General features: G+C 42.7%; 1 protein-coding gene across 1 annotated transcript in view; it reads right to left on the reverse strand.

Moving 5' to 3' along the window:
* Positions 1 to 311: 311 nt before the first annotated feature.
* The window catches only part of LOC125881988 (uncharacterized), a 199,308-nt gene continuing 183,295 nt past the window's right edge, over positions 312 to 16,324 (reverse strand). Inside the window, exons 5-7 of the mRNA XM_049565532.1 lie at positions 874 to 961; positions 610 to 741; positions 312 to 565 (exon numbers count right to left, since the gene is read on the reverse strand). Of these exons, the coding sequence (XP_049421489.1) occupies positions 524 to 565; positions 610 to 741; positions 874 to 961 (262 nt within the window). The 3' untranslated portion in view covers positions 312 to 523. The remainder of the gene's footprint in view (positions 566 to 609; positions 742 to 873; positions 962 to 16,324) is intronic.

A 16,324-nucleotide genomic window follows, 5' to 3' on the forward strand; every position in this document is an offset into this window, starting at 1 on the left:
AATTTGTAATTTTATTTAAAATGTAGAATAAATATAATTATTTTAATATTAGTCATGCTTGCATATTTCATCCATTGTAAAGAGAAATAGTTTTATTACATCAAGACGGTATGAAATTTGAGACACATTCATGGTCCTCAGAGGATTAATCAAATGACTTTGACAATTCTTTGGCTTTTCTTTTAGTGCCACCATGACGTGGACATCTCTTGCAAATCATAAATCCTCTGCACCCCAATATACAGCGTTTAAAAACGTTTATTGTGAAACAGCAAAAAAAGGAAATGTTGGGTTTCTGAGCAGCAACATCTCACAACTTCTGATGCGGCTGATACGGAATATCTACTTTCCATAACTGCTCATACTGTTGGGGTCACAGGGGGCTGGAGCCTATCCCAGCTGACACTGGGCGAGAGGCAGGGTTCACCCTGGACAGGTCACCAGACTATCACAGGGCTGACACATAGAGACAGACAACCATTCACACTCACATTCACACCTACGGACAATTTAGAGTCACCAATTAACCTGCATGTCTTTGGACTGTGGGAGGAAGCTGGAGCACCTGGAGGAAACCCACGCTGACACAGGGAGAACATGTCAGAGCACCTGGAGGAAACCCACGCTGACACAGGGAGAACATGTGGGAGCACCTGGAGGAAACCCACGCTGACACAGGGAGAACATGTCAGAGCACCTGGAGGAAACCCACGCTGACACGGGGAGAACATGTGGGAGCACCTGGAGGAAACCCACGCTGACACAGGGAGAACATGTGGGAGCACCTGGAGGAAACCCACGCTGACACGGGGAGAACATGTCAGAGCATCTGGAGGAAACCCACGCTGACACAGGGAGAACATGTGGGAGCACCTGGAGGAAACCCACGCTGACACGGGGAGAACATGTGGGAGCACCTGGAGGAAACCCACGCTGACACGGGGAGAACATGTGGGAGCACCTGGAGGAAACCCACGCTGACACAGGGAGAACATGTCAGAGCACCTGGAGGAAACCCACGCTGACACAGGGAGAACATGTGGGAGCACCTGGAGGAAACCCACGCTGACACAGGGAGAACATGTCAGAGCACCTGGAGGAAACCCACGCTGACACGGGGAGAACATGTGGGAGCACCTGGAGGAAACCCACGCTGACACGGGGAGAACATGTGGGAGCACCTGGAGGAAACCCACGCTGACACGGGGAGAACATGTGGAAGCACCTGGAGGAAACCCACACTGACACGGGGAGAACATGTCAGAGCACCTGGAGGAAACCCACACTGACACGGGGAGAACATGTCAGAGCACCTGGAGGAAACCCACGCTGACACGGGGAGAACATGTGGGAGCACCTGGAGGAAACCCACGCTGACACGGGGAGAACATGTCAGAGCACCTGGAGGAAACCCACACTGACACGGGGAGAACATGTCAGAGCACCTGGAGGAAACCCACGCTGACACGGGGAGAACATGTCAGAGCACCTGGAGGAAACCCACACTGACACGGGGAGAACATGTCAGAGCACCTGGAGGAAACCCACGCTGACACGGGGAGAACCCCCCACCCCGGGCTTGAACCAGGAACCCTCTTGCTGAGAGGCAACAATGCTATACACCTCTATGCCACCAAACAGAATGAGGGAGAGTAACTAAACCTTTGCAAGGGTTTAAAATAGGTTTCTCTCTGGCGTCCTGCAGACAGAGGGGAGAAGAGTCAGGTGTTGGCTGTGGTCGGCGAAATGTCACCACTTGCCCACTAGAGGGCAGAGACCGTGCCTTTGGACCTACTCCAGAGAAGGTCCATCTCTGGCATGACTGGACTCAGCAAGCGTGATAATGGAAAAAGCCCATTTGTTGAATGGGCAAATCATCTCATATCGATTGCAGGCCCCTGAATTGATCGAAATTATATTGTGGCGGACTTTGTGACATCAGAGAATATTGTATCGTGAGAGCATTGCAGGCTCAGCCATGGTTAAATGCAAATTAAATGAGAAGCAGTTGGAGGATGATAAATATTGTGGCTGACTGAAACCAGTCCAGCGATTCGTTTGAGGTGCGATATCAACTTTGTCAAGCGCTGTCCTGTGTGCTGTGCTCTGTTTTATCTCTAAATAAAGTGGTTTAGAAAATCTGGATTAACTAGGTTTATTTACAAAGTGTTTTATGATCAAACTGCTCTCCCATGTTATCCTAATTTGTTGCAGCACTGTCGCTGACACAATATTTATTGTTACAATGATGATCTTAACTATGAAAATAAGACTCAGGTTATAATAAATCAGACTCATTTAATGCACAATAAACATCTGAGTGTGACTGTGGGACACTCTTACAGGTAGATTCAAACAGGCAGCCATACGTTTAATATAAACACATTAAGAATTGGACATTCAGACCTTCATCACTGCAGTTTATAAGCCTCCTTCTCCTCTCCGTGTTAATGGGATGTGTTTATTGACACACCCTTGATGAATACTGGCAATATGCAAGGCAAACAAGGTGTGTCAAGGACTGTCAGCAGATACTCCCTCAACTCATTTAGCATTATCTCTGAGGGCTGCAGACACAATGTGCTGTTAGCTTTATAATATTATGCAAGTGTCAAAATACTGTCCAATCAAATGACAATAATAACCACAGACGTTTTAATGGGATTCAGAATAGTGTCACCTGAGAGCACGCTCATCACTGTGTGTGTGTGTGTGTGTGTGTGTGTGGGTTAGAGGGCCCATTCATGTGGAATCTCTTTTACCTCTGGGGAGTTCACACACAAGTCCCAATTCTATTAAAATGCTACTGCAATCACTTTAATTTTCAGTTAAACATACTGAAGCAATTCAACATGATGAGGTGGTAATAGAGGGAAAGCAAGTGTATCTCTGCTTGCAGATAGTCTCTGAACAAAGGCTTTACGCTGGCTTTGTTTCACAAGGCTGTGCAGCTTCAGACAGCTGCTGTCAAGCCTGGAATGGACGGCAAGAGACAAATCTATGAGCTCTATGCATCAGTATATGTTTGATTAATAGAGAAGGCTGTGAAGATTTGCATTTGTTAATATATGTTGATTATCCCAGCCATCAGACCTGCATAAACTCAGCTCTAAACCATGCATGCAGTCCCTAACGTTAGCTTAACTAGAGCCCTTTGGACAACAGCTAACAATGATGTACCATCACCAAAGTACAAAACTAGAACAAAATAGGCTAATGAACTCCCAGCAAACAAGGTGACATGATGAACAACGCAGCTAGGAGCTAACGTTAGGCTAACTTTAGCTAACGTTAGCTAGAGATGTTAAAGATAACTTTATATTTCTTTGCAGCAAAGTGACAATATGTTGCCTCAAACACAATGTTGACTTACCTTAGAACAGATGTAGACATCATTGTTAATCTTATTCACGTTGAGTTGATGTTGTGGTCTAACGTTACCACACAACTTTATCCAAAGGAGACACTTTTCTCGCTTGAGATGTGGTTTAAAGTGTAAAAATACACCTGGTCGCCCAGCCTCTCAGGATACCTTGTGTCAGAGTTGCATGTACCCCATGCACACCGTTTGACCATTTTTAAACTTCAAATCTCAGAAAAAGCTCATAAAACCGAACAAAACTGATTTTCTGTAATGCATTTCAATGGGGAACTGCCCATTGTTCCGACCATATTAAACTCATTGTTCCGAAGTCCCGTTGTTCCGAAATCATCATGATGCCCTGTGGTTAAGGTCTGGTTAGGTTTAGGCACAAAAACCACTTGGTTAGGGTCAGGAAAAGATCATGGTGTGGATTAAAATGAAAAAGAAAGTGACAAACACATAAGCCGTGAGCCTGCTTTGCCTCAAGCCGGTCGCGGCGCACCATACACCTGCCGCGAGCCGTTCAGCACCGCGGACAGTCGGACTAATGGGCTGTCGAACCAATGGGCTGTCGAACCAGTGACATGGACCCTTTCAATGGACGTCCAGGCAGAGAATGTCCCAGTGTATGGGAATGGCTATACACACTGTGATTGGCTCATTGCGTTTGAGGGCGGGACTTAGCCATAGGTCAATTGTATAAAGTAATGTTATAATTAGGGATGCACGGTAATGTAGGCACGTCACTGGAATCAGCTGGTATTGGCTTTAAAATGAGCTATCGGAGTCGGCCAACACGCTTTTTCTTTGCACAATGAATGATATTAAATACATTAAAAAGTGTTGTATTTCATGTTTCCATCTGCAGGTGGGCCGTCACCATAAGAGTATACGTGCATAATATGATGTTAATTCCATTACAGAAGAGATTTGATGATCACTAAAATTAGGTGGAAAAAAAAAAAGTGGATATATCATTTATTGGTCAAATGAGTTGTGACACATGGGCATATCAGATATTGGCAAAAAAATCTAATTTCGTGTATCCCTAACTAGGATGGTAATTTTTAATGATTTGGACAGCACTGACAAATGATGTCGTCCTTCTTGCTCTGTCACTGCAACATTTATAGTAGCCTGTACATCATTCATTAGTCCTAAAGATATACTGTAGTGCAGCAAAACTGAATACACGAAAATCACTGGATAAAACAGACGCAATAACAATATTTATTGATTCACATAAGTGTTTATTTCTCATTAATCTATGGTGATTATAGCTTTAGTTTACACTTTAAGGGTGAGACTCAGATTTGCTTTTGTTTTAATTGTTATGAGAGATAAAAGTCATCTAAACTGCTCAAGATAATAACTAAATGTAATTATGGAAGTAATGATATTATTTTATGGGACCTGTAAAGTTAAAGGACGAAAAACTTTTACAGTTGACAGTTACCTCATGTTCTGTAACTCCATAGACGAGCACAGTGGAAGTGATTTGTTGCTCGTCTTGTCAGTGTTCAGGGTCAGAATTGCGGAAAAATTGCTGTTTGTTTCTCTTGTGGATACAAAAGTACCCGTGCAAGATGTGATATGACACTGTTTGTCATTTATTAACATCAACAGATGATGTCACAGATGCTAGAGAATGGAGGGTTCGTCAAAGACACATTGTAGACTCCATCAGCGAGCTAGCTGTGATTCTCCTCTAAATAGATAGAAAGGCTGCTCACTCTGTCGACGTGAGCCCTTCCTTCACTAAATATCTGTGCACGGCCTTGACTCTTTTATACATTTCCAATCCTTTTCTCTGCACTTATTCTTGTGCTGAAACACACACACACACACACACACAGAGACACATGCTAGGCCTAATCCTAAGAAGCAGGAGCAGTGCAACAGGCAGTGTCTTCAGATGTGTCTTGATCAAGGCAGCAGCCTCATTCTTTGATGTCTAACATGATTAGCTTTTAGGGAAAACGCTGGATCTTTCATAAAAGTGTGTTGGCGCCCTCGGCGGGGTGCCGTTTAGGAAGGCATCACAATCAGTGCAGAACGCAGAGGGAACAGTGGGGGGAGGGGGTATATGAATCAACCAAATGACTTCTGTAGCTTTGTTTGTCTACAAGGCCGACGGAAGAAGAGAGTGTAAAGAAAAAAGATGAATAAAAAGGGAACACAAGGATAGGACGGCTGGATTAGACTCCCATGCTCATTCTAATGTCAGTCATATTCAAGTTACAGCCAGTGTCATCTGCGTTTAATACAACACACAGAGGCTGTTCAGTCACAGTGATTTCAGGGAGCTACAAATGTCCTGTTTTCTAAAATCTGAAGCTTTTTACTTTGTTTAAAGTTTCTATAAATCAAATAAAATCCAGCTTTATTTCAAAAACAATTTCATACCTGAGTATTTAATACCCCGATTATTATGGTTATCACTTCAGCCATAGTGTAGGACTATCTTTATGGATCTTATTGATATGTAAAGAAAGCAGAGTTGTTATTGCTAACCCTTCTATTCAGTTATATCTTTGTGTTTTACGTTACATTACTCTAATCTGTCTTAAGTGGCAGCATATCTAGAAACCAAACAGCATATTTTAAAACCGCTTTAAGCTGAACTGAACCTAAACAGACATTGGCCGCGTTTCCCAGATTGCTCTTAGCACTAAAAGCTTCTTAAAGGATAACTTCGGTCCCCAGAGGTAAGGGAAACGCTTAGTATGCTATTTACAGAGATAACACTGGCGATCTGAACCAGTCAGTGGCGAAAAAAAGCACTTTTAATACGTAAACTTATACAGGACGCATTTGCCATTTTAGCTCGTTTCGCGGCTGCCGGCTGCATCCGCCTCCCTCAATACTGAACCAGTTTTAAAACGAGTTGTACCTATGAATCATACGCACACATACACATGGGGAAATAGGGCCCAGGTTGAAAAATACCGAAGTTATCCTTTAAGAATGCTCTTAAGCCTCCCGTGAAAGAAAAGCGTGTTTCCCAGATCGCTCTTAGCTTAAGACGATCTTTCACTAAGAAGGAGTTGTAAAACGAGCTGACCCACTCCTAACAGTCTTCTTAGCGACCAAACGCTCACAGCTCCAGCTGCATCAGGCACTTTAATAAGCAAGGAGATGTTAAACAGTGCACAGCGTATATATTTTGATCTATTTTATACTTCAGATTTATATTGTTTAGCATTAATTGGTGACAGAAAAGAACAAATTTCATTCTGCAGGGAAACGAGTTGTGACTTGACAAAAAAAAAAAAGACTTGAGACTTGACTCGGACTTGGAAGTTAAAGACTCAGGACTTAACTTGACTTGAGACACGATGACTTGAATGACTTGAGTGTTATTCACATCATGTTTTCGGTTAGAATATACAATTAATAATAAATTAATTTAAAAAATAATGTTGATTACCCGGTAGGAGCGCAGGCTGAGAATGGCGTTGTCATGATTGGATCACTACCCTGTCAATCAGTCATGCCCTCTCTACGTACCTCATGTGTTTATTGGAGAAACAGGCCCTCTTATATCAGATAGGCATCAACATGTCAGCGAGAGGGGTACCGAGAGTCATCGTCTTCGGCTTTCGGAATTACCATTATTACGGCAAAAGATGAACAGCACAGTGCAAGACATGTGGCATAAACATGTCGGACAGCCAGGCAACAACTTCAAACTTTGTTCGTCATTTGAAGAGCCATTCTGCCCAGTAAGTGCTTGTCAATTAGCTAATATTATCTGGTTAGTCGGTAGTTAGCTAACGTTAGCTTAATACGATACGGGGGTGGGGGGGTGGGTCAGTTTGGTGGAACTTGTTTTTTAATTTATTTGCTAACATTAACCCCAGAAAACCTGAGCGGGCATTCTGACCGGTTCATCACAAGACCAACACAGGGTTAAATGGGTGATTTTGGCCACTGCCTTGGTTAGTGTGTGTGTGTGTGTGTGTGTGTGTGTGTGTGTGCACGCACGCATGGGGGTCATCCTTGCAAAGTAAATATTGCAGCGATGAAGTCAATGTTTACTGACAGGTACTTATATCTTGTCTTTTCACTTTATTAAGATCAGATTCTGCAGGTAAAATTACAATAATAAGGTGACTTGACTTGACTTGACATAACCTGTGACTTGATTTGACTTGCCCAAGAAAAAATGACTTGGGACTTCCTTGAGACTTGAAGGTTAAGACTTGAGACTTACTTGAGACTTGCACATGTGTGACTTGGTCCCGTCTCTGCATCCACCCTCCAAACCTGCGACATTCAGATATCAGGCAGCTGACAGGTGTAACTGAGCTCAGCTGGAACCTCATCAAGGGACGCTCCACCCGCTACTCTCGTGCTGCGATACGCCTCATCAACTAGTGTCTCCACACATCCGGAGGGCAACCCGGTGCAATTTGGCCCTCAGCCCAGAGGTGCAGTGCCTGGCTGCGCTGCTTCCTGGAGGTGCTGGGAGACGGCACCGGCCTCAGCAAGACGTCTGTGTTTTTTTGTTTAAATATAATACATTTCCTCATGATTCTCTTACCAAGATTTCTTATTTAGTTGTGGTCTTGTTTTCGTCATGAAAATAGGTCATTAACAAATATTTATGTCTTAGTTTTTCATTAGAATTATTAGAGCACACATACACACCAGCAGCAGGGAATTAGTGTGTTAGGTAGCAGCGCTGTGTGTGACTTATGCGCTGGTTAAGTGGTGGGTGATCAATGTGCCTGACATCGATTGATTTAGTTTCAGCACCGCGGTAGTGGCCAGCTCCAGTTAAGAGCTGCTAAAAGAGCGATCTTAAGAGCGACCCTAGAAGGGCATTAAGGACGCATCTGGGAAACACTCGTATCTTAGCAACCCTTCTTACCAAAGACGTTCTGAACTGTGCTCTTAAGTCTTAAGATCGTTCTTAACTGGGAAACGCAGCCATTATGATTTGCGATGACAGTTCGCAGAACAACTTCCTTTTTTAAGACACATATAAGCTTCAAAATTTACAAGTGGGGGATTTACTGATGTATTCAATGTCGTAGAACAAAATCTAAATGTTTCTTCAGCTTGTTTTAACCACAGATCTTATTTCAAGCATCTAACCAACAACCCATTCAAAAACACCATCTACTTTGTTCCAAGAGAACTGGCACTGCAAAAATGCTCACTCATTTTAGGGTTTTAGGACTCATTTCTGGAGCTGTCCCTAAACATCAACAACAGATGCAGGAGGATACCTATGGAGATGTGAAAGTCAATAGACCAAATGGTGATATTTGAGGAGTTGGGAGGAGAATGTGTAGTAAGTACTCTTAACAGAGACAGTAGGTCTGTCATTTTAATGCCAACTTGAACCCAAATCCATCCATCCATCCATCCATCCATCCAAGGTGTCCCCAGGCCAGATGAGGTATATAATCTCTACAGCATGTTCTGGGTCTGCTGGGGCCTCCTACCACAGGGATGTGCCCAGAACACCTCTAACAGGAGGCGCCCCGGAGCCACTGGTCAGACGGTTGGGAGAAGTTTGGTGTGAAAGAGGCGGGGGAATAACATTATCACCAGCTTTGCTGCTTGCAAAAAGTACCAAAAGGTTCTCACTTTTGATGCTGCAAGATAGGCACATTGTCGCTGAGGAAACATGTTGACGCCTGCAGGAGCACAGGTGCTGCGACAGTTGACAAACAAACAAACCACGTCAACCACCGAAACAGAAGGACAAGGAGGCGATTGCACTGTTAGCTGTGAAGTTTGTGTCCCAGACATTAGATCATTCAAGACTGTGTGTGGTGATGGGGCGATGGATTTAGTGAGCTGGCACAGGGCTTCATCGGCCCCAATGCCGAAATACACAGAGGGTGTCAGAAACAAACATAATCCCGGAGCTAAGGATGCAGCTGACAGGCAGTAACAGGGCAGTGACGCTGGATATGTGGACGAACAATTTCGGGGAAACTGGATATCTTTGTGTAATGTAACACTATGTCATCAAGAAGTGGCAGCTGATGGAGCGAGTGCTTTGCATTTCTGAATAGGACAGCAGTTTGTGTAAAACTACGACATCAGACCAGCAGTTATTCGAGCACTTCATAAAAACAGTCTTGATGAGTTCTTCTCCAAAAAAGTGAATGTGACAGAGGTGCAAACATTGTTGCATTGCTTGCACAATTATGAGGCTGAGTAGCAAAGCACGCATCTTGAATGCAGTGTTGCATACCACACTCAGAAAACCTGACATCAACTCTCCTGAGTCACTTGTGACTTACTTGAGTAGACTAAACTTCAGAATCATCCGGAATAAGCATCTGTGGAGAGTCGGTGGAGCTCACTTCATACTATGCTGGACTCCATTAGCAGCCAGTACAAGGACATCCGTGCTCTTCTGGAGGAACGAGGAGAAGAAAAGCACTTGAGTTGCATGAGCCCAGAGACCTTGGCACCTTGACCTTTCTTCTTGAAACAGGGTTGATCTTATGAGTTGCCTGTATATATAATTTTCAAGGACTCCAGGAGAAACATGAAAGCCCCCTGTGATCCGCTCCAAACTTGCTGGGCCCAAAGTGGAGGACTCAATCATTGCACTGGTTACTTGTATCTTCTAGAATCGATTTTAAGGTCCTTTTACTGATCTACAAAGCCTTGCATAATGTACCACCTTCATATATCAGCGACTGCCTTTCGTTTGATGTCCCAAACAGGAACCCTCAGATCTTCCACTGCCGTTCTTTTGGAAGCTCCCACAAGAGATCTGGTGAGGCCGCTTTCTGTTTTCATGGATCTAAACTGTGGAACTCCTTAGATCTTAAAACTCCACTGAAACTCTCTTGAAGTTATTTAAACGAAAATCAAGACATCTTCTTTATTTGGCTTCAATTTGGGCTAATTTTACTGGTCTTCTGTGCTCGAAATTGTTTTTGTTTTTTTTTCTCTCACATATTGTCATAGCTGTATTTTGCACTTTTCCTCTTTTTTACTGTGACTGTTTATTTCCATCTTCTCTTGTCTTGTCTTGTCTTGAATGAAGTGTATGTGATAATTAAAATAAATGTGGTTTACAATAGTATACTTACATATGTCTCCTTCATTCATCTGTTGGGAAAACGTTTGTGCCAAAAAGGTTAATCCCACTCTTTTGCCATTTCGTTATTATGCTCAGTTCATATTTTTAACTCAAAATGTAACATTATTGTTTCTATATTGATGCTTTATTTTAGTAGCAAAATCGTCCAACTCAACCCTACGAAGGTCTGAAGCAGAGGAGAGCTGGATGGGAAAAGATGAATGAAATAGGAGACAGAAACCTGGCGGATCACGGAACAAAATGAAAGCATGGAAGACAGATGTGAAGGAGAATTACAGGACGGAGAACTGACATAGAAGAGGCAGCATGGAGATGATGTGGAGAACAGAGGGGGGAGAAGACACGCAACGCTAATCCTGACTATCAGCCTTACCAATTAGCTCACTGTAGCTGCTTGTAATTCCACCAAATAACAGGCGATGCTTCGTAAGGGGAATTCGATTAATTGCTATTTTGATTATATTTGTCTCTCCCTCATGACGTATTTATCTCTGCTGCTGTTTCAATTTCTCCTGGAATTATGTTCATTTACATGCACCTCCTGCTAATCCGCCTCTATCTGTTTTAATGAAGCTAAGGAGATTAACAGACCCCCCCCCCCAGACACATGACCATATACACACTTGCTACTGGAAGTACTGGACTGATATATTGAGCCAATATTGGCCTTATTACCAGCCAGGGTCTTCCATCTCTGAAATGATGAATGTTATTGATTACAGATTGCATTGTGTTGCTTATCGTATAACGGATCGATACTACAATGACCGCCTTTAATAAGACATTAAAGGGTCAGTTCACGCAAATTTATAAAAGACATATTCTTTCACTAAACTCTGCTAGTGAAAGATTTTAATTGTAACTGCACAAATTCAGGATGTTCTCTCATATCTGTGTTCAGTACATACATTCACCCCTTAGGTACTTACTGAGGTATGTAGGCATAGATTCAACAAGGTGCTGGAAACATTCCTCAGAGATGTTGGTCCATATTGACATGATGACATCACACAGTTGATCCATGAGAGAATGATGAGAATCTCCATGATGAGAATCTCCCATTCCAGCACATCCCAAAGGTGCTCTATTGGACTGAGATCTGGTGACTGTGGAGGCCATTGGAGTACAGTGAACTCATTGTCATGTTTGAGATGATGTGAGCTTTGTGACATGGTGCGTTATCCTGCTGGAAGTAGCCATCAGAAGATGGGTACACTGTGGTCATAAAGGGATGGACACGCTCAGCAACAATACTCAGGTAGGCTGTGGTGTTTAAACCATGCTCAGTTGGTACTAAGAAAATCTCCCCCACACCATTACACCAGCAGCAGCAGCAGCCTGAAGCATTGATACAAGGCAGGATGGATCCATGCTTCCATCTGAATGTGGTTTTTCCAATCTTCTATTGTCCAGTTTTGGTGAGAAAACCCGTGTGAATTGTAGCCTCAGTTTCCTGTTGTTAGCTGACAGGAGTGGCACCTGGTGTGGTCTTCTGCTGCTGTAGCCCATCTGCTTCAAGGTTGGACAAGGTGTTGTTGCTTCAGAGATGCTCTTCTGCACACCTTGGTTGGAACCAGTGCTTATTTGACTTCCTATTGCCTTTCTATCATCTTGAACCAGTCTGGCCATTCTCCTCTGACCTCTGGCATCAACAAGGCATTTTGGCTCACTGGATATTTTCTCTTTTTGGGACCATCCTCTGTAAACCCTAGAGATGGTTGTGCTGAACATCCCAGTAAATACTCAGACCAGCCCGTCTGGCACCAACAACCATGCCACGTTCAAAGTCACTTCAATCACCTTTCTTCATCATTCTGATGCTCTGTTTGAACTTCAGCAGCTCGTCTTCACCGTGTCTACATGACTCAGTGTTAATGAGCTGCTGACACCTGATTGGCTGATTGGCTGTTTGCACTAATGATCAGTTGAACAGGTGTACCTAATAAAGTATAGACATAGCAAGGACGCCAGGACATGGTGAGTCTAGCCTAGCACTAGAAGAGTGACTCTTGCCAAACTCCATACACATACACACACGCATATTGCATGTAAAAATTATAACAACAATTTATGGTAAATGACCTGAGAATTTCAAATGATTCAAACAATGTAGCTGTCCTGTTTTTGTTCTGCTTTTGAAACGATTGATCATGGCATTCTAATCAATTGACTTGAGAAGTGGATATAATAGGTCCTTTACTTTTTTCTTTATACATGCTTCCTCTTGGCAATTTTATTTGTCACCATGTCAATTGTCAGTTATGCTGACGACAAATTACTATATATGTGTTTCCCCTGATAACCCCGGTTCTTTAAATACTCCTTTAACCTGTCTCACTGACATCAGCATTTGGATGAGTAAATTAAAAAACAACAACAAAAGAGCAGAAAATGGAAATTCCACTTGTAGGTGCAAAGGCAGAAAGACAGAGGCTACAGTCAGTGTTTGCCATCACCAACAAATGCATGTAGAAAAGCACTGGGCACAGACCCACTGACAACTAGCATTCACAAGAGAACACTCAAATTTGTATCACCTTAAATCACCCTTAACAGCCAAGCGCTGAGCCCAGGAAAGAGTCCCTGCTGTCAGTTGTACTTGAGGGTAACTGCCCCCTCTCACTCGGACCAGTCTCAAACAACACTGCTCTCCAAATACAATCAGAGTTAATCAAATTATAACACAGTGCGGAGAAACCTTTTCAGACCACTGAAAAGAAGAAAATTAAAAGCCAAAGTCAACCAGAATGTCATCTGGCCCTAAAAAGAGAATCTCTCTCTACTGTCAGAGATAAGCCTCTCTTAAACCGGGAATATCTTAACATCACGTCACCTCGCTGTTCTGTATTAAAGGTATAATCACAGCGTTGGGGACAGCCTTGTTTTGACGATGTGTTTTGTGTTAGACCCACCACAGGAGATTTAAAAAGTAGCTGATAGCAGTTAGCAGCTAACTCAAAGAAGAAGAAAAATGGCTGACAATTTATGCAAATTAAGGAAGCAATGATATTCAGGAATTCCTTACCCTGCAGGCAGAGGACAAGATGAGCCGCCATACAACATGGACGGTAAATGAGTATGTCATTATGCTGCTGTTATTGTTCATAAAGTAAAATCACACACTGGAGCGGAAAGATGCAGCCGTCTTTTGGTTCTGTGTAAAAATGAGAAAGCAGCCGACGACAGGACTTTGCTATGGGGCTGCTAAGCAGAGACAAATTCTACAAGTACAGGCTCAGGCTCAGTGACCACACACTGGTAATCGAAATAGGAAGACCCGATAAATCACGGCAACCACGAGAAAATAGAATATGTGGTCACTGTTTGACAGACGAGGTAGAGAGACAATAAGGACAATGTAAGAGAGACAAGAGACTACTGGCAACAAAAGGAGTGTCACCTTATTGTCACTGTGTGTGTGTGTGTGTGTGTGTGTGTGTGTGTGTGTGTGTGTGTGTAACTCATTGAGGTCTTTTAGCTCAGCTTTGGCTGTAATCCTTCTCAGTAGAACGGGATGACTGCCCTCACAACAGAGTGCTCACAGATTATTTCTAAAGGATATTTCATTTTGGTCATTCTCAGTTATGAAGCTCAGTCAGAGTTTCTCAAGCATCAGGGTCAGGACTTCATGTCGGACAGACATATGCTATGTAAAGTTCAGGTTTGTAGCATTTCTTTTTGGGGTACAGGTCACTTTAATCTTTTGAAAGCCATGCTGTAGGGCATTGGTTCTGAACTGGTCGAGCCACAGGGTTCAGATTCCTCCTTAGGCATTGGTTCAAGGTCTGACTCTATCAAGTCGCCGTCCTTTATTCACTCACGCTACATCAGGAAACGGCACTTCAGAATAAAAGTATAAAATATATTCTTTGTTGCATTTAAAGAGATATGGTTTTGTGATTTGCTTAAGAGGGTGGAAATCAACCAACCAGGGCCTTTGAGTCACCAGTTCAGAGATATTCCGACAATTTTCACTGTTAAAAGATAGGGGGTGCTGTTACACACCTTGTGAAATAGAACAGCACTGCTGTGTCCAAAGACAAATGAAGAAGAAGATTCGCTGAAACCCAGAAGATGTTCTTTACAGAGATGAAGCAGCTTGTAAACTGCATGAAAACGCCGGCGCCGACAGAAAAGTTGCGCAAGCTGTGGAGATGTCGATTGACTCCGACTCCGACACTTCCTGTTTTGATCAACAGTCTGAATCTGATTTGGACGAAGAAGCAAAGGAGCTTGTTGGGACGAAACGGGATCTCCATGACGGCGATAGTGACACACGGACAAGACGACCACAGAGGAGACGGAGACAACAGAACACTAAACGAATACTGAACATGACAACATGTTCCACTATACCTCAAAGAGAATATTATATTATTATTATTGTTTTCATTTATACAATTCAAAGTGACATAAGGAAATGACAAAAAATGTAAATGTGAAATAGATTTTGTACTTGAAATGACTCTGACAAAAATGTGTTTTTCTCAGCTTTTTGTCTGAAATGTTTTATTTTTATGAAGATGCACAAATTCAAGTGTTTATATTGTGTGTGTTTCAAAACAGAAGGTCTCTTCTTTAGTTTTATGTACTGTTTACATATTCATACAACAGATTATTCTGTGGGTCTTAAAAAATCAGTGAATGTGATCAAAAATGCTGGCGTGGCTGGCAACTTAAACATAACACTCTGGCAGGGAAGTGTTAAAGGGTTCATGCAATTCATAAGGTGTATTTAACATGTACCCTCTGTAGCATTTGACACGACTTTCACTGTTAAAAATTGTCAGGCTCCAACCTGACTGGCACCCAGCGACCCTAAGGCAAGTCGTTCAGTCCTTCATTACACTCTCTTAGAATGAACACAAATTCAAACACACATTTATGAATCAACGTTTAATATAACCTTTAAATTGAAGAACCAAAATTAATTAAAAAAAGCTGCTTCAAAAGTCAAAAGTGGACTAAAGTTCAAAATAGTTTGAATGTATAATTTTTTTAACTCAATACAACCTCGGTGAGCTGTTAGTTGTGGGGTCCCATTTATGAAATAGTGCGTAGGATCCATAGTAAAAATATACATACGGACAAAAGCCAAAAATGGCGTGTGCAAACAATTTCTTCAATCAGGCCTCCACCTCACCATCTGCGTCGCCAATTTCTATATGTTCTCTGACATTTATCCTAACGATATGAGGCGGTCTTTGTGGAAAAAAAGCTTGTTTAGTGGACTAACTTTGCACTTGAAGGTTGCCCGTTCACTTACGTTTTAACAGGTCTGACGCTACTATGCGCCCCGGCTGTATCTAGGCTAACGGCTAACATGCTAACTATTATTTTTATGTCACTAATCACTTGAAACAAATTTAGGACAATAGGAGACAGGTTGAAATAAACTGAAATTTCCCTTTAAAAGTGAGTTTAATGCATCCTTTTCTTGCAATGACAACCCAGGGAAGACATCATCTCAAACACGTTTTCTATTGTCCCCCAGGATGGCAGATAACTTCTTAGCCTGCACAGTATTGATGTGACCAAACGGAAAAACATCGTCCATTGTCATCACTGAATGTCACTGTTATTGGAGATGATAGTCAACAAGGCAGATATTGGCTGATGCCAAGATATGGCTGATAAGTCAGTGCATCCCTTACTCCTAAGATGGCACAGAGGAGAGAGAAGAGATGAGCACTGAATTAAGCAATGACATGAGACACGTGTAGCAAGGAGGAAGGAATATTAGTTGAAAGGAAGAAGGGAGCGATGGAGGGTTCCTCGCCAGCGCCTGATAACCACTCTGCTACCAAGATTTGTGTCTCTGAGTGTGTGACCATGTGCTCACGATAATCACAGCCTCTAATCCTCTCCTCTGAGCGCAG

This window comes from Epinephelus fuscoguttatus, linkage group LG21 (assembly GCF_011397635.1).
Source record: "Epinephelus fuscoguttatus linkage group LG21, E.fuscoguttatus.final_Chr_v1".
Classification (NCBI taxonomy): Eukaryota; Metazoa; Chordata; class Actinopteri; order Perciformes; family Serranidae; genus Epinephelus; species Epinephelus fuscoguttatus.